This window comes from Notolepis coatsorum, assembly GCF_963971535.1.
Source record: "Notolepis coatsorum genome assembly, chromosome: 13".
Taxonomy (NCBI): domain Eukaryota; kingdom Metazoa; phylum Chordata; class Actinopteri; order Aulopiformes; family Paralepididae; genus Notolepis; species Notolepis coatsorum.
This window is the reverse complement of record NC_140177.1, coordinates 17,881,295-17,902,929: the sequence shown is the minus strand read 5'-3', so window position 1 is coordinate 17,902,929 and position 21,635 is coordinate 17,881,295. Positions and strand designations below refer to the sequence as shown.

At 41.7% G+C, this 21,635-nt stretch overlaps 1 protein-coding gene across 1 annotated transcript in view; it reads left to right on the top strand.

Moving 5' to 3' along the window:
• Positions 1 to 257: 257 nt before the first annotated feature.
• Positions 258 to 21,635, top strand: part of adcyap1r1a (adenylate cyclase activating polypeptide 1a (pituitary) receptor type I) — a gene marked incomplete at both ends in the record, with an annotated part of 172,939 nt that continues 151,561 nt past the window's right edge. The window contains one exon of the mRNA XM_084327581.1: positions 258 to 313. Within this exon, the coding sequence (XP_084183707.1) occupies positions 258 to 313 (56 nt within the window). The remainder of the gene's footprint in view (positions 314 to 21,635) is intronic.

Below are 21,635 nucleotides of genomic sequence, written 5' to 3'. Positions count from 1 at the left end.
AAGAACGTGCTAATCTGATCCATCAGGCAGGCAGGGTCCTTGTTTTTCCTTCCAAGTCCAAAGGTGCTTTGCCTTGAGGTGCTTGCCGGGGCCATGCTACTGTAGGAGCTGCTTGTAGTTGTGTGGGGTGGACCGCTCTGTATCTGCTCTGCCACCGTCTAGTTCCGTGTCCAAGCAACCCAAAGCCCAGTATGCCAACACTCAACTGTGGGGTGGTTATATTGCTCCATGTGACGTGGATGGGGCTGTCCTTGAAGATGTCGCCTCCCAGCCGCGGGGCACCATGGGAGATGATGAGGCGGGTCACGTTGGGGTAGGTAGGTGGTGGCTGCGGTAGTGGCGTCCATTGGAGGCTGACATTGGAGCTTCAGTGTCTGTGGAGTCAGTCACTGCCACCCTCTGCAATGCTGGCCATTGTCTTTTTTTCCCATCTACCCTGGCCAGAGGGACAACAAGGGCTCTATGAGCCTGAACTCAGAGACCTGATGCTAAACAGACCGTGGCACCATGAGCCCATTGTCTTCTTAACCGATCATATATTAACCCTCGAGTCAACCTTTAAAAAACCCACCATCTGTCTCCCTAGTGACCGAAACTGCGATCGCAGTAAAACATATCTTTGACATGTATTGTTCCAATTTTCTTTCATGAATATCATTATTAACTTCAGTCCTTGTGACGGGGTCCTTTTTCTCCCTCGTCCAAACTCACAACAAATTATGGCGTAGTCGGAATCACAGGTGTTGGTGTTGCTTTATTGCCGGCCATCCACGGTGCAGAGGTGACATTTCATAAAATAGTGACATAATCAAAATAACAAAAATACTATACTACCTCGAATGTCAGGTGTGTTCCACAATAACATCACAATGACATTCCTACACTTACTGAGTGGCACTTCCCTCAGTTACCTACATTGCAACTGTTTATCTGGTGAAGCCCCGACACAGAGACAAACAGACTAACAAACACTCACGGCGCTTCCCTCAGTTACCTATATTGTAACTGATGCAGGGCAAGAACCAAACTCCTTGGGCACGCAGCCCTCATGAACACCTGGACTCCTCCCCCTCCACAGGTGCCACACATAATTAATTAACAAAACTAAACAGGTGCTACACATCAATTCATTTGCAGTTTCCTATAAACATTAACATACCAGACAACCCGCAACACCAATACCCCCACAACAACCCAATATATAAATATATATACACACCCCAATAAATAAATATATGTATCAATGGATATATGAATGTATGGTAATAATTATGTATGAATGCATGTATGATAAGATTAATGAATATGTATGCATGTTTGATTATACATATGAATGTATATATGATGAATGTTTGTTCTGTGTATGTGTGCGTGCGTGCTGCCTCAGAGTCAGTGACAGACCCGCTCTGTGACAGTCCTCACCATACATATAGAATATTTATCCATTTTCAGGATTTTTTTTTTTGTATTTTATTTTTTTATTCTTTTTTAAACAAACATATAAACAAACATGACAACACACGATAAGATATACAAGCATTAATTGTCAGGGCACATCCAATGAGATCACCTTTTGGTTAGTTGTTTTATATAAGATATACCCATAATACCTGTTATCTAAAAAAAAAACCTACACACATATGCTCAGCTCGAACCCCCCCCTCCCGGACCCCACCTTGAGAAGTACCTCCACTATCCCTCGCACCTAACCAGACACTACCATTATAAGCTAGCTTTTATTCTCTCCACCACTTCTAACCACATTGACATTTTGGATTCATTGAGACCCAGAATTCTTGCTGTAGATATTTCATGGTAAATTACATCGAGATATGTAAGAAACCAAACTTTACGGCACATTTTTTCCGGTTGAAACCAGCGTGATGCGATCAGCTTTTTGGCTACTGTGATACCCGATAAAACCAATCTCTTTAGCTGTGGATTCACTGCAAACTCAAAAACATCATTCAACAGCAATACCGAGGGGTGTACAGGTATATTCCAAGATACGAGTTTTGATATTTGTTGGGTCACATCTTTCCAGAATGCCTTAACTGGTGAGCAGTCCCAATACATGTGCATAAATGTCCCTTCGTCCCCATTTGTACATTGGGTGCATTTGGAATCTTGTTTGAGCCCCATTCGGCACAGTCTTATAGGAGTCAAGTATGTCCTGTGAATATAGTTAAGATTGATTTGTTGATGATCCGGGTTCCTTGATGTAAGTCGGACATTTGCCCAGGCTCCTTGCCAATCAAAGTCATTTTCCAGGTCTGGTATATCCCTCCTCCAGACAGAGTCAAGTTGGAGGGTTTCATACGAGGACGTTAGTAATTGATGATAAAATTCTGAAACAAAACCTCTCGATGTCTCTCTTGAGTAGAAGAATTTGTGGTATCTGTGGTGTTCAATTGGTCTGTCTAATGGAACACCGTGAGACTTCAAACATAGCTCTAACTGTTTGTGAAAAAGCCATGTGGACTTGGTGAGATAAAAATTTTTGCGTATTTCTTTATCACTACAAAAACCCTGTTTGTTAAAAACATCCCCTAATGAGTGTATGCCTTGCTCTTCCCATATAGGGAATCTTATAGGTCGTTTTCCAATTAAGAGAGCATTGTTATTGAATAAGGGAGTATGATTGTGCCATTCTTGTGGGTTAGGATTTTTTTTTTGTGATTCACGCCATATCCGGATCGCATGAGTAATTATGGGGCCAAATTTTCGTTCACAGTGCTTGATTGGTAGTTTAGTGTATGCTATGTCCTTCAGTCTATGTGGGGCTACTATGTTTTCTTCTATTTTTCTCCAAGATGCTAATGCTTGGGAGTCAAACCATGTTGTCAATGGACTTAATGAGTACGCCTTAAAATATAGGAAAAAATCTGGAAATGCCATGCCACCATCTGCTTTATTTCTCTGTGCGGTGGATCTTTTTATACATGGTGGTTTGTTATTCCAAATAAATTTGTATGTGGAGGGGTGTAATCTTTTCCAGTAACCCTCTGGAGGGGGTAACGGTAGCATTGAACAGAAGAAGTTGATTTTAGGTAGTACATCCATCTTAACTATTGATATCCGTGCTTGTACTGTGTTCTTAAGTTTTGCCCATCTATCAAGGTCGTCTTTGATTTTGTTTTGGATTTTTGTGTAGTTGTGCTTCACCGTTTGTCTTATGGTAGGGAATATTTCCACTCCCAAGCATCTGAAATGTTTTACCATCGGTATCTGTCCTGGGAGGGTTGTATCTTTTTTTGCAGGGGTGTTAAGTGGAAGGAAAGCCGACTTCGGCCAATTTATCTTAAATCCCGATAAATCACCAAAGTCCTCAATCAACTTGAGCAGATGAGGCAATGTGGTGTTGGGGTTTTTCATGAACAATATTACATCGTCCGCATATAAACAAATTTTTTGTTGTGTGCCCTTGATTACGATAGGTTCTATGGATTGGGATTGTCTTATATATTGTGCTAAAGGCTCTAATGATAGATTGAACAGTCCGGGACTAAGAGGACAACCCTGTCTGGCAGAGCGTGATACCGGAAATATTTCAGAGATGATTGTGCCTGTTGTAATCATGGCCGATGGGTCTTTGTATAATACTTTAATCATATCGATGAATCCTTTTCCTAACCCCATCCTTTCTAGCACTGCCCACAGATACGACCATTCCAGCCTGTCAAAGGCCTTCATAGCATCCAGGGACAGCATCGCCTTAGGTATGGTGTCCTCCTTGTCGGCATCAAGTACGTGCAGTCTTATGTTCTCAGTGATCAGGCGGCCTCCTATGAAGCCAGTTTGGTCCGGGTGAACTAAAGACGTCATATGCTTTTGTAATCTGATGGCTAATACCTTAGAGTACAGTTTGATATCTGTTCCGAGGAGGCTTACAGGTCTATAACTACCGCACTCGTTGGGGTCTTTGTCTTTTTTAAGGAGGACTGTTATGAGTGCAATATTGTCAATTTTATGGAAGTTCCCCTCCTTGACTGAGTATAAGATCATATTTAGTAATAAGGGGCCAATTATGTCCCAACAAGAAAGGTACATTTCTGATGGGAAACCGTCTCTTCCTGGAGCCTTACCACTTTTCATTGCGGTTATGGCCTTCTTGAGTTCCTCTAGTGTGATCGGTATTTCTAACTGTTTAGCGTCATCCTCTGAAAGTTTAGGGAGAATAATTTGATTAAGAAATGTGTCCATTTTGTTTTGATCGAAGGTCATTTCTGATTTATATAAATCGGAGTAGAATACTTTGAATGTATCGTTTATTTTTACAGGATCTGTTACAAGTACTTGTTGTGCTCTAATGGTAGTTATATCTGCAAATGTTGCATTGATTCTTAATCGCATGGCTAATAGGTGGCTGGGTTTGGAACCATGGGAGTACTGCTGTTGTCTTGTGCTGCGTATTTGTATTTCCGATTGTTGTCTGTATATGTCATTGATCTCTATTTTTAGTACGTTAACTTGATTTTCTAGTCGAGTTGAGTTGTTGTATATCAGAGAATTAAATAACGTTGAGTAAAGCGTTTCCAGCTCATCCAGTTTTGTGCTTTGATTCTTGCGCATTTTGGAGGAAAAGCTATCCGTGAAGTCTTTGATCATTCCCTTTACCGACATCCATATTATTCTGGGGTCTTGCACCGAGTTTGCATTCTCCCGTTGGAATACTATAAGAGCTTCTTTGAGTTGTGTAATGAATTCCTTGTTGTTAAGCAGCAACGAGTTAAATCGCCATCTTGGGGCTCGGGAGGATAGTATACCAAATGTACCTTTAAGGAGTAAATAACAGTGATCTGATAGTGCGTTGGGTATCATTTCCACTTCATAATTATCAAATAGTCTCTGTGATGCAAAGACATAATCTATTCTGGATAGTGTCTTATGTCTCGCAGATCGACAAGAGTACTTTCGGGTCGTGGGATTAAGTAACCGCCATAAGTCCTTTACACCTGTAATCTTTGACCAATCCTTTAATGCCTTCGATGAATTCTTTTGTTCGCTGGAAAAGGCGAGGTAAGATTTGTCTATCCTTGGGTTCCAGATGGCATTAAAATCCGCTCCTATTATAAATGAGTAATCGGGAATGTCTAACATTGCATTGGTTAGTGTAGTGAAGAAATCTTCTTCGTACAAATTTGGGGCGTATACCGCTATCAACGCTATTTTCCTGTTCTTATGTTCAATCTTAGCTATAGTTATCCGACCTTCTACATCAGACCATACTCCCTTTAGTACAATATTCAACTTACGTTTAACGACTATTGCTACACCCCGAGTTCTCGTACCAATAGAGGAGTGACTGATATTATGGTATATGTTGTCCGCTAATTTACCTATGTCTTTCCCTAGAATGTGTGTTTCGCTTAGCAGAGCAATGTCCACATGTTCATTTTCAGGATTTTAACCATTTTTAAATTAGGGTTAGGGGGTTAGGGTTAGACTGAATGATGCAGACTGAAGAAAAAAAAAATTCTCTCCATATAACCAAATCAGTCAACATTTCAACATGGAGAATCACAACAAAACATGTCCCAGTTTTCATGCTACTACAGTGTGCATAACACTGTAAGCTCAGCAAATATCAGACAAACATAAAATACTGTATCCAGTACAAGTTAACATTACAGTAAAACAAAAACAAAAATAGAAACAATTTAAATAGAGTACAGAAAATACTAGACATTATCTCTTTGCTTAGCTGGATCTGGCAAGATAATTTGTTGTTGTGATTCTCCACGTTGACATGTTGACTGATTTGGGTATATGGAGAGAAAATGTCTGCATCATTGGTTATCTTGTGTAGTGTTTGGTGAATGTATTGTATATTTTCTAGGGCTGTCCCCGACTAAGGATTTGGATGGTCGACTAGGATTGGCCAAAATGTGCCGTTAGTCGACTATTGGTCAAAGAAAAAAAAAAAAAAAAAAAGTATATATATATATATATTTTTTTTTTTTAAACTTTTTTATCATTCCATTTGGGCTGTGGGGGTGCTTAATGTCTGAAGCAGTCGACTGAAGGCTTCTTGTGCTCTGCAAATGCATGCAATTCGTCCACTGATGGATACATCTAGATATTTGTCTAGTCTAGTGTGTTCATTAGATGGGTGAAATCCTCTTTCAGTGCCTCTGTGCCTGTTTTCGTAGGCAGTTAGCCTCTGGTATGCGTGCCATTAGCGTTAGCCACGCTTCTAGGCCTCTTTTCTTTTGTAAAGAATGATAAAAAAATATATATATATATATAATTTTTTATTTTATTTAAATTTTTTTATTATATTCGACTAAGAGGTTGGCCAGTCGACTACGGCTCCTTTCGACAGATTAGTCGACTAATCGATTAATAGGGGTCAGCCCTAATATTTTCACGTTCTCTGTGTACAGTACTTCACTCTCCTTCCATTTTGGTTGAAGACAGGTGAACTCACCTCCTGCATTTTTATAGTGCACCTGATTGGTGTATCTACAATTAAGCAATGGTGTGTGTGTATGCAGGGCCGCCTCAGGGGGTGTGCGAGCAGTGCGGTCGCACAGGGCCTTATTTTTTTTATTTTTTTTTTATTTTTTTGCGAGGCCCCCCTTCCCGCGAGGCCCTTTTTCATCACAGACCTAAAATCTAGTTTTGCTTATATGCTTATATATTTCACATTAGACACGTTTGTAGAATGTTCCTGGCTCTGCGGCTCTGCAGCAGACATACTCACTATTGGAGCTCTGGGGCTCTGCAGCAGACATACTATTGGTTTCAGCGAAGGGAGGGGTTACATCATGTGTACGCCGGCGTGCGTCAGCTGCGTTTGACTATTTTGCGCGTGCAGCTTTGGAGGTTATGCTTAGTTATGCCAGCCAAAACGAAGAGGACGGTCATTCGGCAGATGGACTGAAGATGAAAGTTGTTGCATGTTAGACAGTTCAGTCAGGCTTAGCTGAAGGCAGGGACAGCTAGGTAGCTTTAGCTACGTTATAATATCGAGTGCTAACGTGTGGTCGCGATAGCCATGATGATGTCGGCTAGTAGCTAGCTTAGCTAAAGGCTAACTAGCGTTAGCTAACCTAGAGAGAGCGCGTGCAGCATTGTTATGCCAAGATGAAGAGGACGGTCATTCGGCAGATGAACTTCGTCAACTCCACGCAGTTGTCTCCATCCTCTTGGACGTTTGGTGAGTTTTTAATGCACTCTATTCTATTCCCGCCATGGATATATCTCTCTCTCTCTCTCTGGAGCCAAACGGGCCGGCTAGCTGTTGTAGTAGCTAACGGTGTGTGGCCTGGTGTCAGTACCTGGCTACTCTATTTGCAGTTAGCCTATTTAGCTGATGTCGGCCATTGGCTCCTTGCTACTTTGTTTTCTTCTCTTTGGATTTAAGTGTTGATCTTTGTCCTTTTGGATCTATGTATATTCATGATATCTTTTCCTTCTGTTTTGCTCTTCCATTAAAAGTTGAATATCCTTTAGGGGCTCATCTTTGCTTATCTCTCTCATACATGCTCTCTCTCTAACACACACACACAGACATGCTCTCTCTCTCTAACACACAAACACACATGCTCTCTCTCTCTCTCTCTCTCTTTCTAACACACACAGACATGCTCTATATCTCTCTCTAACACACAAAATGACATGCTCTCTCTCTATATTTCTCTCTCTTTCTAACACACATATACATGCTCTCTCTCTAACACACACACAAACAGACATGCTCTCTCTATCTCTCTCTTTCTAACACACACAGACATGCTCTATCTATCTCTCTCTCTTCAATTCAAATGGGCTTTATTTCACATTCTTGTATTTCTCCGAGTAGGTATGGGAGTTTTGAGTTATTGTCGATGTTTTCAAAGTCTCTTTGGGTGTTTGCAATTTGTGGGAAGTATGTCTTGATTGTCTTGGTATAGTGGGCAGGTTGTTTCCACCTCATCTTGTGTGCAGTGGGTCTGTCTTCGCTTGGGAGCCAGGTCTGCCTATGGCGGCCTTTCTCGATGGCTAGGCTGTGCTCGCTGAGTCTGTACCTAGTCAATGATCTTCTTAGTATTGAGTCAGTCACAGTGCTCAGGTATTCTCTGTTTAGGGCCAAATAGCATTTCAATTTGCTCTGGTTTTGGGTTGTTTCTTTCCAATGTGTCTCTCTCTCTCTCTCTCTCTCTGGCCTTGCTCTGGTGGAGGGTCAGGGGCATTGCCGGGTCTGTGCAGCGATAACACTGTATATTGACTGTAGAACGGGAGCTCTCTCTCGCTCTCTCTCTTGCTATATGTTGACTGTATCATGCCCAGCCTCGGGCAGCGCTATTATTTAAGTATATGTTGACTGTATGAAAAAAAAAAATGCATCTGCAAATGTGTGTATGCATCTGATGGCTGTGTTGTGTGGTAATTTGACATTCTGTGTCTAATGTAATGCAAGTGTGTTTAGTGTTTTGCAAATCACTGTGTGCATTGTTTTGCAAAAAGTTGGAGGCTGACTTTGTGCTTATAGGGGTGCAAATCTGGGCCTATGTTTTGCTCCTTGAGTGTAAGGTTTTGATAATTGTGTAATACTTTTGATTTGAGTGTTTATGCAATCGAAGAAAACTGTAAAGACTAGAGATGAACTGTTTATTTCTTTTGTACATAGGCTGTGCATATGTTTGTTTGTTTGTTTATTTGCTTATGTGTATGATTCTTAACACTTTGATCGCCATGGTTAAATTCATAATTTACCATCCCTAGCCAGCTCTATTTGTCTATGGAGAAGTTCCCCTTCTTTGCAGGGCTATAACGTTTTAAATTGTATTGCTAAATTGTCATTATTATGGCCCATTCAATGTCCTATATCTATTGTTCAGGGTGTAGCAATGTTATACTTTTTCATTCACATATTCATACTAAAATACGGTCTAAAGTATAAGTATGTTTTTATCGTTTTCTGCAGCTTTCTCCAGAACTTGATTTATAGCCCTAAATGCATTATATTGATGATCAAATACAGTTTGGTAGGAATCTGTGCGAGATAAAAAAAATTCAACTGGATGTGCTTCTAGGAGTTACTACGTATGATCTGATGTTGACCGGATGGGCGGGGGGTCGTTTATAATTCCGTGGGCAACGTTATATCATTCATCTAGTGTGGGTGATATGATCATTAGAGCAGTTCGTATCGAAGACATTAAAAAATAACGCTGGGACTCACCGTGGCTTCCTCGCGCCGTTGGGGGATGAGCGTGGAGCAGAGATATTGCTATTATGGGATGTAGAAATACCCGATCCATTTCCAGGTTGTATAATAGTATATACGTCCAAATCATGTTGTTTATCGAGTTATTTGCACCGATCGGTGTTCACTGTGTCAAAATGGAGTCCCTCTAACGATAGCGAGTGCCCGGACGAAATATGGGTGAGCACCACTTCATCCACAGATCACTTCCTGTTGGGCGATCTGCCGATCGGCCACCAGATGGCGCTCTTGAACCATTAGAGAGTTGAGTGGAGCTCAGCAGTATATCTCAGGTCCCCGGGGGAGAAATATGATTTCGATCACAGATTTTAGAAATATTGATATCAAAGACGTGTTACGGTGTCTTTGGCAGAATGAGCGTGGCGGGGAATGACGAGTTTCGGCGTCTCCGGCGATTAAAGTGTTAACTGTGTTTTTATTTTGTTATTGGTTTATATGTGTGTATGTATGTATATATATATATATATATATATATGTATGTATATCTGTATGTATATTTGTACTCCTGTTGGGGCCTCTTGGACCAGATCAATGTTTTATCTGGCTAAATAAAGGTTAAATAAATAAATAAGAAACTGATGATTTGGTCCTGTTAACTTTGAATTGTCTATGGGGACTGCCCAGATCCCTCTCATGGACCTGGACCTCACTTTAAAAACCTCTAATCTAGTTCTTCAGTATTCGTCTCTAATTACTCAAAAATGTCGTATTTCTGTAAAAAGAAAAAAAACACCCCCCCGGGCTGAAGCCCCCAATGTTTTCTAACCCTAAAAACGCCCCTGTTGGGAACCACTGGTGTAGTGTATCTTGTAGACCAGGCACATTGCAAGTTGCTGTACTCTGTCGTCTACTCTAAGTATAGTATAGCACTTGACAGCTTGAAATAAAGATCACAAAAGAGCATTCTGGCTGGACCTTACAGTATTACATTGGTGACGAGGATAAACTAGCGAAAAACCAGGTCGATGGAATGTTGGAGTTGGCTAGCCAAACGGTACAAATTTATGAAAATCCATGAAAATCCATATTGGGCCAGGAAACAGATAATTGGCAGCAGTACGTGGAACGTCTGGAATTCTACTTTGTGGCTAACAACATCACAGATGCAGGACAAAAGCAAGCCATATTTCTGAGTGCATGTGGAGGAAAAGTCCACGCCATGCTGCAGGAGTTGTGTCTGTCGGGTAAGCCAGGAGATTCTGACTTGACGGGGCTATTGAAAGTTTTGAGTGATTACTTCACACCTAAACCCAGTGCCATTGTGGAAAGGTTTAAATTTCATTTGAAAAATTTGACAGCAAGGACAGTCTGTGGCATCATTTGTAGCCGAGCTGAGGAGAATCACTGAACATTGTGGGTTTGGGGCTACGTTGAATGACATGATTCGAGACAGACTGGTGTGCGGGATTAACGACGACAGCATTCAAAGGCGTCTGTTATATCCCTCTTAGACCTGTCTGGCCCAGTCTGAAAATTCCTGAACTTGAACTTCATGGGTTTGTTATGACATATTAGTTACTGGGTATTTCAAAGTACCTCATATTTGGTACCATTTTTGGGATCATCCCTATGTTCCCCGGGCCCTATGTTCCCCGGGTCCAATGTTCCCCGCTTGATTGATTAATTGATTGAAAATTGTATTCATTTTTATTATTTTATTAATTATTAATGTCCGCCTTGTTTCGAACTGGTTAAGCTTAGGCCCTCTTTCGAAGTTGGTTAAGGTTAGAGTTTGGAATCAGGGCTGGTGGTCTACAATTTTCAATCAATCAATCAATCAAGCGAGGAACATAGGACAAGGGGAACATAGACATGCTCCCCCATTTTTAAGCTAACAACTAGGGCTTTCTAATGATATAAAATATGTTAACAATTATTATTGTTATTATTCTTCATATGTAGTTGAACTTGAACTTGTTGAACTTAAACTTGAAACAAACAAATGCATTTGACTGTACTTTACTCACATGAAAACAGAATAATTAGAGTGTATGGCATTTAGCCAATCGTGTGGGCAATATAGAACAGTTGACAGATTAGAAATAGCATCTATTGTTCAAAAGTTATGAATAAATGAATGCAACGAAATATGTTCCTCGTACCTGGCTAACTGAGTTAGCCGGATAATTTTCAGCATAGCTTGACTTAAGCCAGACATTTCCGTTCCCCGACGTCGGCTTTTCTAAGTCGCTATGGTAACAGATCAGAAAGTTTGAACCTGGTCGAGGGCAGGGTTAAGTTCAGTTAGCTGGATAACCTGCATGGCCACACCCTCGCAAAGAAGTGCCAACTCGCTTTCTGAAATAATTATCACAGTGTAGATCCCATTATACCATTCTGAATGATGTTTTTGTGCTTCGTTTTTCTAGAGGGGGCTTTTGAAATGTAAAATAATAGACCTAAAATGCTTATACTAAATTTACTTTGTCCTATATAATGCACGTCATAGTTATACGGATACGGCGCTCGCGATCGCGACACACACAGTTATTTTAATAACAGACTAAACGGATCATTGCTAATGTGAATCCCGCAGGGATATTTTTAATAAATGAAATCGGGCGTTTGGCTCTGATAAGTTTAATATTCTTCGCTGTGTATTTGCCTAACGGAGCGCCCGGATTGTGTTTCATTCAAGCATATAACGTCTATGCGTGGATTGTGGATATGAATTATGAGGAATCTGAATCTGTTGATTGTTTAATTGTATCACTGTCACTGTGACAGTGTCACAAGTTATTGTGATATTGTAACTGGGTTTAAAATATATGAGGAGATGCGCTGTTTGATGGATTTGATGACGTGACGTGACTTGATAAATTGAATGAGCCTTTGACGTTTTTGATGAATGAATTTGAGAAAAGCCCGGATTCAAACATCGGGTTAATTGAATCTGGATAATGGGACTTTTGATCGACTTAGTTGAACCAGGTACGGGGAATAGGGCCCAGGACTTTATTTATTTTTTGCGCCCCCAAAATTGGCTATTTTAGTTTTCATTTTTGAGGACTGCATATTTTCTTTGCAAACCAAAACACTATACTTTATACTTATAGCACATGCATGAGCCTGATCTCTTTTGAAATATGACATTCTGAAGTCTCTGATACCATAAAGAAAATGCACTTTTAATGCTAATGAAATAGAGTAACATAGGTCTGAACTTGAGTTGTAGAAAAACTTGTTACTCACGTTTTTCTGTAGTAGTTAGTAGTCCAGAAGTAGTATTTCCCCAGAAAGTCTCATGGCTGAGACGACACCCTGGGTCCATAGCCTGACGTCTTGTGTAGTACATGTCCAAATCTCATAAAGATCCATTCAGAAATGAGTGATTTGGAGCGACTTTGGTAAACTGTGTAGTGTTCCTGGTTTCTATTTCCTCATAGACTTCAATTCATTCTGCGTTTTTTCTCTTCCTGTTTTCGCTTGTGACTTTTCACCTAGATCCGTGATTCGTACATCCACGGTGGGGTAGCATTGGAAAGCTACCCTCATTGGCTACAACCCTGTTCAATAATTGTCGAGATCGCCAAATGATTGACGGAACTAGAGCCCCAAGAGTTGGGAGTGGTATTTGCGCAATACCATGTACTCACATATCAGCATGTAACTCGAGAACCGCTGAACGGATGTGTTTTCACCTGAAACGGATATAAACAGGCAACAAATGGGGCTTCGATTCAATATATATATATTGTATTAAAAAATATGCACACCCGAGCCACTAGAGGTCGCCAAAGTGCCGGTGGGCAAATCGTCCTTAAGAGGGCCCACATGTGGGCCCCCGCTTGTTAAGAGGATTTATTAAATTATTACATAAATAATGTGTCCGTAAATTTTTTTTTTCAAATTTACCCCGTTCAGATTAGGGGAGGGTCCTAATCTGATCTGAGAAATTGGCTCAAAGCTATGCAAAGCTATTGGCTCAAAGCTAGGCCATTTTCAGACTACAGATCACCAGCAGGAGTTAAATGCTCTGCTAGCACAACATGAGGATGTTTTTAAAGGCGAGCTGGGCACTTTAGTGGGGGCTACAACAAAGATATACAGTACGTGGACCCCGAAGCCAAGCCACGATATTTTAAAGCCAGGCCATTACCATATGCTCTCAAAGAGAAAGTGGAGACAGAATTGGTCAGATTGGAGAAGGAAGGCATAATTGAGCCTGTGAGTGGGCAGCTCCCATAGTGCCCATACTAAAACCAGACAATGGACGTCTCTTTCCCCTTGTTCTGTCTTCTTGGGTGTGTATAAGTGCAGCTGTTTGCTGTATTCATGCCTTAAATTGCCCCTTACAGCCTTACACGAGACAACAACATGAAGTGAGCGTGGAGGACGGGTGCATCCTATGGGGAAGTAGAGTGATAACAGTGGCTGGGGAGGTAGAGCAGTCGTCTGGCAATCCGGAGGTTCCCGGTTTGATTCCCGCTCCTCCCGGGCAGCGTGTCGATGTGTCCTTGAGCAAGACACTTAACCCCTAATTGCTCCCGATGAGCAGGTTGGCACCTTGCATGGTTGCCTCCGCCGTCGGTGTGTGAATGTGTGAGTGAATGTCTGAGTGAATGGGTAAAATGTGAGTAACAAATTGTAAAGCGCTTTGGATAAAAGCGCTATATAAAAAAGCAGCCATTTACCATAATACCACCGGAAGGAAGACAGACTATGATCAAGGAATACCATGAGGCTCATCCAGGGGTCTCAATAATGAAAACATTGGCCCGCAGTTATGTGTGGTGGCTAAACATGGAAGCAGATTTAGAATCAGCAGTGCGCAGATGTCATGCATGTCAGTTGAACCAAGCCGCCCCAGCAGCAGCACCTCTACACCCGTGGGAGTGGCCAGACCAACCTTGGATGAGGCTGCATGTGGATTCTTGTGGGCCAGTATATGGAAAGATGTTTTTAATAGTCATTGTCGCCTACTCAAAGTGGATTGAGACTCACCCAATACAGTCTATTACTTCATCCATGACAGTGAAGTAGGGGCTGTCCCCGACTAAGGATTTAGTGTACCCACTAACTAATAATCTCATCACAAACCCATGAAGTTCAAGTTCAGGCATTTTCTAAGTGGGGCGCTATTAAGTGTACAATGGGTGAGTCAGACATTCCTAGTGGTTCCTAATAATGTCTTCCACTTTCATCATCTGCTTCACGTTCACTTCATTCTCTCACAACTGGGATTCCATAGATGTTTCCCCGTCGCTGTTGTTTGTACTGTATGTCATATCTACCAGCCACTGGCCTCACATCATATTATTGCTACAGACTTGTTGTAGGTGCTCATTATAACCCGCTATCTAATGGTAGGTTGATTTCCACTGTTTCCATGGCAACCGCTTTTGGAACAAACCTCCGCCTGCAACATGTCAGATGTTTAATGTATATACTGGTTTGTACCACGGCGGGTTTCTCTGGGCTTCAGGAAGCACTCGCTGACCGACGCAGGAGGGCTGAGGGGGAGAAGATGATCTACCTGGGTGTCTGTTGTGGCATGTGCACAAACACACACACACACACACGCACACACACACACACACACACACACACACACACACACACACACACACACACACACACACACACACACACACACACACACACACACACACACACACACACACACACACACACACACACACACACACACACACACACACACACACACACCCACACACACACATACATTGTACTCACACAAGGCCCATCCCACACACAGCAGAATAAGAGGATTTCATACAGTCATGTTGCAGAACCCTCTGCCTCTGCTAATTTGTGCAGCACAGTGAGCTGCCTGACTGCAGAGAGAGAGAGAGAGAGAGAGAGAGAGAGAGAGAGAGAGACACAGAGAGAGAGAGAGAGTGAGAAACACAGAGAGAGAGAGTGAGAAACACAGAGAGAGAGATAGCTAGTAGAGGTTTCTGCTCTCTCCATATCTCCATCAGTTTCAGTTCAGCTGGACTGTACTGAAGGTAAATAATAATAATAATAATAATAATAATAATAATAATAATAATAATAATAATAATAATAATAATAATAATAATAATAATAATAATAATATCTATAGCGCCTTTCATGAAACCCAAGGTCGCTTTACAATCAAGAGGGCTAGGGAAATTGGGCAGTAGGGGACGCCATGCTGAAGGCTCTGTCATTGAAAGTCCGTAACCTGGTGCGAGGGATGGAGAGGAGACCCAGATCGGAGGATCGTAGGTTCCGGGATGGAGTGTGCTGGTGGAGGAGATCAGACAGGTATCGGGAGGCAAGGGCATGGAGGGACTTGTAAGTGAGGAGCAGGAGTTTGAAAGATATACAGAACTTGACTGGGAGCCAGTGGAGGTGGATGAGGTTGGGGGTGATGTGCTGCCAGGGCTTGGTGTGAGTGAGAACCCTGGCAGCTGAGTTCTGAACATACTGGAGCCTGTCCAGGGCTTTGCTGGGTACCCCGAACATGACTCCGTTGCAGCAGTCCAACCGGGAGGTGATGAATGAGTGGATCAGGGTCTCAGCCACAGAATCTGAGAGTGAGGGTGGGAGACGGGAGATGTTTTTGAGGTGGTAGAAGGCACACTTGGTAACGGATTTGATGTGGGAGTGAAATTAAAGTGTGGAGTCGAGGGTGACGCCCAGGTTACGGACTTTGAGAGATGGGGAGATGGAACAGCCGCCAACGTGGAGGAGGAGATCTCCAACCTTCCAGAGCAGTGCCTTGGGGGCCACAACCATGAGCTCTGTCTTTTTTCTGTTGAGTTTGAGTAGTTTGGTTGACATCCAGGTTTTTATGGCGTGGAGGCAGTTGACTAAAGACTGTGGGGGGAGCTGGGAGGATGGTGAGGTGCTGAGATAGAGCTGAGTATCATCAGCATAACAGTGAAAGTTGAGTCCGTAGTGACGTATGATCTGACCGAGGGGGAGCATGTAAATGGTGAATAGTAGGGGACCCAGCACAGAGCCTTGGGGGACACCATGGTTGATTGGGGCCGGGGGGGAGGATGAACCGCTGACGCTGACAAACGGATCTATTTGCGTCATCTATAACCGGATAAATGAAATTATCACACGGTTATGACAAAGTAAAAAATCTAACGTTAGCAGCCAAGACAATTTTTTTTAGCAAGGAAAGGAACTCAGTGGAGCGACTGAGAAGCGGCGACATCAAACCAGCCAGCGTCCTCTCAGCATGCAAGGTGCTATCTATACGTGACGTGTGTCCGTGTGTGTGTCCGTGTCCGTTCGTAGCAAGGTCGAATGTGTAGTGCTGTCTAACAGCGACCTGTAGTGCTGTCTAACAGCGACCTGTAGTGCTGTCTAACAGCGACCTGTAGTGCTGTCTAACAGCGACCTCTAGGCAAAAGAGCCCTGCTTGGTATTGCACTTTGTTTACATTTATTTTGTTTTGGTCTGATGTGTGGGTTGTAGTTAAGTGGGGACTGGGGAGGGGTTGCTATTTCTGGCCACACCTCAGGCTCTGCCAATATGTTATTTTATAGCTTATATGTACAGTATTCATTTAGAATGTTGCTACCTATGGAACCCGTTCTAGTGACTGACTGGTCCCAGAGTTTGCTCTGAAAAGGGTAAATCTGCATTTTTTTTCTCTTTTTTTGCACAAATCTTACATTATTTATTTCAGTTATTTTACAGCATACGCCATCAGACAATTTACAGATTTGCTTTCCCCCCTCCACCCCACCATATAGAAAACAAACAAAAGTCCATGCCACATCTCCCCATTGTCACTACCAATATGAGTAATAGCATTTGTGATATGACAGAGCAAATTAATACCATGGTGACAGCCGTCTATGTTCCATCATACTAGGGGTGGGACGATACATCGATCCAGATCGATACATCGATCTAATTATCAATGATCCAGGATCGATGCAACGTAAAAATATCGGTTCATATCGATACTCTTATTTAGAAAATTCTACGTTTCTGTGTGTGTGTGCGCGTTTGCGTCCGATCTCTGGTCTTTGGAAAGACCAGATGAGGTCAGAGGAGTTTGATAGTATTGTAATGAGCACCGTCTCAGTTTCTCAGATTCTACCCTCCGCCTCATCAAGTCTGCCGTTTGTTTTGTTCAGTTCGGGTTTTATTTCGGAAAGCTGCTGCTTATTATCCGTTCTGAATTCTCTGAGCTCTTTGAAAATGCTTAGCAAAGTAGCTTCAGGTTCAGGTTCACCGTCGCCATTTTCTTGGCTTGACGGTTTATCATTCTCTGCCATTTCGTCATCTTTTTCGGTTGTAAGCGTGTTTTCCCTATGTCTTGTGATAGCCCCCTGTATCATTACTAAAAAACATCTACCCTGGTGTTTTCGGGGCTATCTTATTAAACTACCGGGGAGCTCGAGAAGGCTGTCATGTCTTTTTTTTTTTTTTTTTTTTAAACAAACATATAAACAAACATGACAACACACGATAAGATATACAAGCATTAATTACAGTGCATATCCAATGAAATTACCATTTAGTCAAATGTCTTATACAGGATATACCCCTAATACCTGTTATCTAAAAACCTACACACATATGCTCCAGCTCGTACCCCCCCCTCCCGGACCCCCCATTGGATAATCCAACCATTATAACTTGTTCCTAACCAGACACTACCATTATATGCTAGCTTTTATTCTCTCCACCACTTCTAACCACATTGTCATTTTGGATTCATTGAGACCCAAAATTCTTGCTGTAGATATTTCTTGATAAATCACATCGAGATATGTAAGAGTCCAGACCTTCCGGCAAATTTTTTCCGGTTGAAACCATCGTGATGCTATCAGCTTTTTAGCCACTGTGATACCGGATAAAACCAATCTCTTTAGCTGTGGAGGTACTGCATGTTCAAAGACATCATTCAGCAGTAATACAGAGGGGTGTACAGGTATATCCAGAGTTAAGAGATTTGATAATTGCTGGGTCACTTATTTCCAAAATATCTTAACTGGTGGGCAGTCCCAGTACATGTGCATAAATGTCCCTTCGTCCCCATTTGTACATAGGGAGCATTTGGAGTCTTGTTTAAGACCCATTTTGTTCAGTCTTATAGGAGTTAAGTATGTCCTGTGAATATAGTTAAGATTGATTTGTTGATGGTCCGGGTTCCTTGATGCAAGTCGTACATTTGCCCAGGCCTCTTGCCAGTCAAAGTCTGTCTCCAGGTCTGGTATATCCCTCCTCCAGACTGAGTCTAGATGGAGGGTTTCATACGAGGCCGTTAGTAATTGATGATAAAAATCTGAAACGAAACCTCTCGATGTCTCTCTTTCATAGAAACATTTGTGGTATCTGTGGTGTACAATTGGTATCCTTAATGGAACACTGTGAGCCTTCAAACATGCCAATAACTGTGCGTAAAAATAATATGTGGACTTGGTGAGATTACATTTTTTGCGTATTTCATTGAAACTACAAAAACCCTGTTTGTTGAAAATGTCTCCTAATGAGTGTATGCCTTGCTTTTCCCATCTAGGGAATCTTATAGGTTGTTTTCCAATCAAGAGTGCATTGTTATTGAATAAGGGAGTATGATTATGCCATTTATGTGGGGTAGAATATTTTTTTTGTGTTTCACGCCATATCCGGATCGCATGAGTGATTATGGGGCCAAATTTTCGTTCGCATTGCTTAATTGATAATTTGGTGTATACTATGCCCTTCAGCCTATGTGGAGCTACTATATTTTCTTCTACATTTCTCCAGGATACTAATGCTTGGGGATCAAACCATGTTGTTAGTGGTCTTAAAGTGTACGCCTTAAAGTAGTGGTAGAAATCTGGAAATGCCATAACTCCGTCTGCTTTGTTTCTCTGTGCAGTGGATCTTTTTATACGTGGTGGTTTGTTATTCCAAATAAATTTGTATGTGGAGGAGTGTAATTCTTTCCAGTAACCCTTTGGAGGGGGTAACGGTAGCATTGAGCTGAAGAAGTTGATTCTAGGTAGGACGTCCATCTTAACTATTGATATCCGTGCCTGTACTGAGTTTTTAAGTTTTGACCACCTGACACGGTCGTATTTGATTTTGTTTTGGATTTTTATGTAATTGTGCTTCACCGTTTGGCTTATGGTAGGGAATATTTCAACTCCCAAACATCTAAAGTGTTTTACCATCGGTATCTCTTTTGGGAGGGTTATATATCTTTTTGCAGGGGCGTTAAGTGGGAGGAAGGCCGACTTCGGCCAATTTATCCTAAATCCCGATAAATCTCCAAAGTCCTCAATCAACTTGAGAAGAGGAGGCAATGCGGTGTTGGGGTTTTGCATGAACAGTATTACGTCGTCCGCATATAAACTAATTTTGTGTTGTGTGCCCTTGATTATGATTGGTTCTATGGGTTGGGATTGTCTTATATATTGTGCTAAAGGCTCTAGTGATAGATCGAATAGTCCGGGACTAAGAGGGCAACCCTGTCTGGAAGAACGTGATACCGGAAAGATTTCGGAGATGATTGTACCTGTTGTAATCATGGCCGATGGGTCTTTGTATAGTACTTTAATCATATCAATGAATCCTTTTCCTACCCCATCCTTTCTAATACTGCCCATAGATACGACCATTCCAACCTGTCAAAAGCTTTCATTGCATCCAGGGACAGTATCGCCTTAGGTGTGTTGTCTTCCTTGTTAGCATCTAGTACGTGTAGTAATCGTCTTATGTTATCAGTGATCAAGCGGCCTCTTATGAAGCCAGTTTGGTCCGGATTAATTAAAGACGTCATATGCTTTTGTAGTCTGATGGCTAATACCTTAGAGTACAATTTGATATCGGTTCCGAGGAGGCTTAAAGGTCTATAACTACCGCACTCGGTGGGGTCTTTGTCTTTTTTAAGGAGGACTGTTATGAGTGCAATATTGTCATTCTTATGGAAGTTCCCCTCCTTGACTGAGTATAAAATCATATTTAGTAATAAGGGTCCAATTATGTCCCAACAAGAGAGGTACATTTCTGGTCTCTTCCAGGAGCCCTACCACTTTGCATTTCAGATATGGCCTCCCTAAGTTCATCTAGTGTGATCGGTGTTTCTAACTGTTTAGCGTCATCCTCTGAAAGTTTAGGGAGGTTCATTTGATTAAGATATGTGTCCATTTTGTTTTGATCGAAGGTCGTATCTGATTTGTATAAGTTGGAGTAGAATTCTTTGAATGTCGTGTTTATTTCTTTGGGTTCTGTAACAAGTCCTTGTTGTGCTCTAATGGTAGTTATATCTGCAAATTTTGCGTTGACTCTTAATCGCATAGCTAATAGGTGACTTGGTTTGGAACCTTGGGAGTACTGCTGTTGTCTTGTGCTACGTATTTGCATTTCAGATTGTTGTCTGTATATGGCGTTAATCTCTTTTTTTAGTATGTTGACTTGATTTTCCAGTCGAACCGAGTTGTTGTATTGTAAAGAATTAAATAACGTTGATTTTGATATGATGCCTCTAGCTCATGGAATTAACTCCAACAGTCCTTAAAGCTTGACATTCTCCCCTCTGGTGCAGAGTTTAAAGCCCTGATCTCCAACCTTTTTCTATCAAGTTGTACGTGTTTTAATTGATTGTTATCCTTACTTGTCTAATTGTTATGATTGTATAGCTGTGTGATTTCATATGCCTTTTTTTTTGCTTAACTCTATGTTTTGCTTAACTCTGTGTATGTACACTCGACGTGACTGCAAATGAGGGAAACCTCAGTTGCCTTTCGAGTTTAAATAAAGGTTTGAAACTAAATGTAAGTATTATACTGTATTACGAAACTATACAGTATATATTATAGCTATATAGTATAATAGTAACATAGTATACTGTGAATTGCTCCAGACCTCTCCTGGCAGGTGTAGACAGTGAAAGCAGTAGGTCATGGCGTGACGTAGGTTAACATGGTTAAAACACATGAGCAAGATGGCAATAATGATAACCCATCAGGGCGACAAAAGGCTGAGTCAAAAGTTCAACACAAATCAGTTATCTCTGTGTTCACAGGTTGTTCTCAGTTATATACTATAGAAGTGAAATCTATAGTATCTCAGGTTGTAACATGCAGGCCCTATGTGTTGCTTCATATCTCTCTCTCTCTCCCTCTCCTCCTCTCTCTCTCTCTCTCTCTCTCTCTCTCCTCTCTCTCTCTCTCTCTCTCTCTCTCTCTCTCTCTTTCTTTCTCTCTCTCCTCTCTCTCTCACTCACTCTCTCTCTCTCTCTCTCTCTCACTCTCTCTCTCTCTCTCTCTCTCCTCACTCTCTCTCTCTCTCTCTCTCTCTCTCTCTCTCTCTCTCTTCTCTCTCTCTCTCTCTCTCTCTCTCTCTCTCTCTCTCTCTCTCTCTATCTCAATGTATTAACATTATACCTGGTATTTAACAACAGAACCTTTCTCTCTTTCTGTCTCTGGTATTAACATTATACCTGGTATATACTTAACAGAATCTCTCTCTC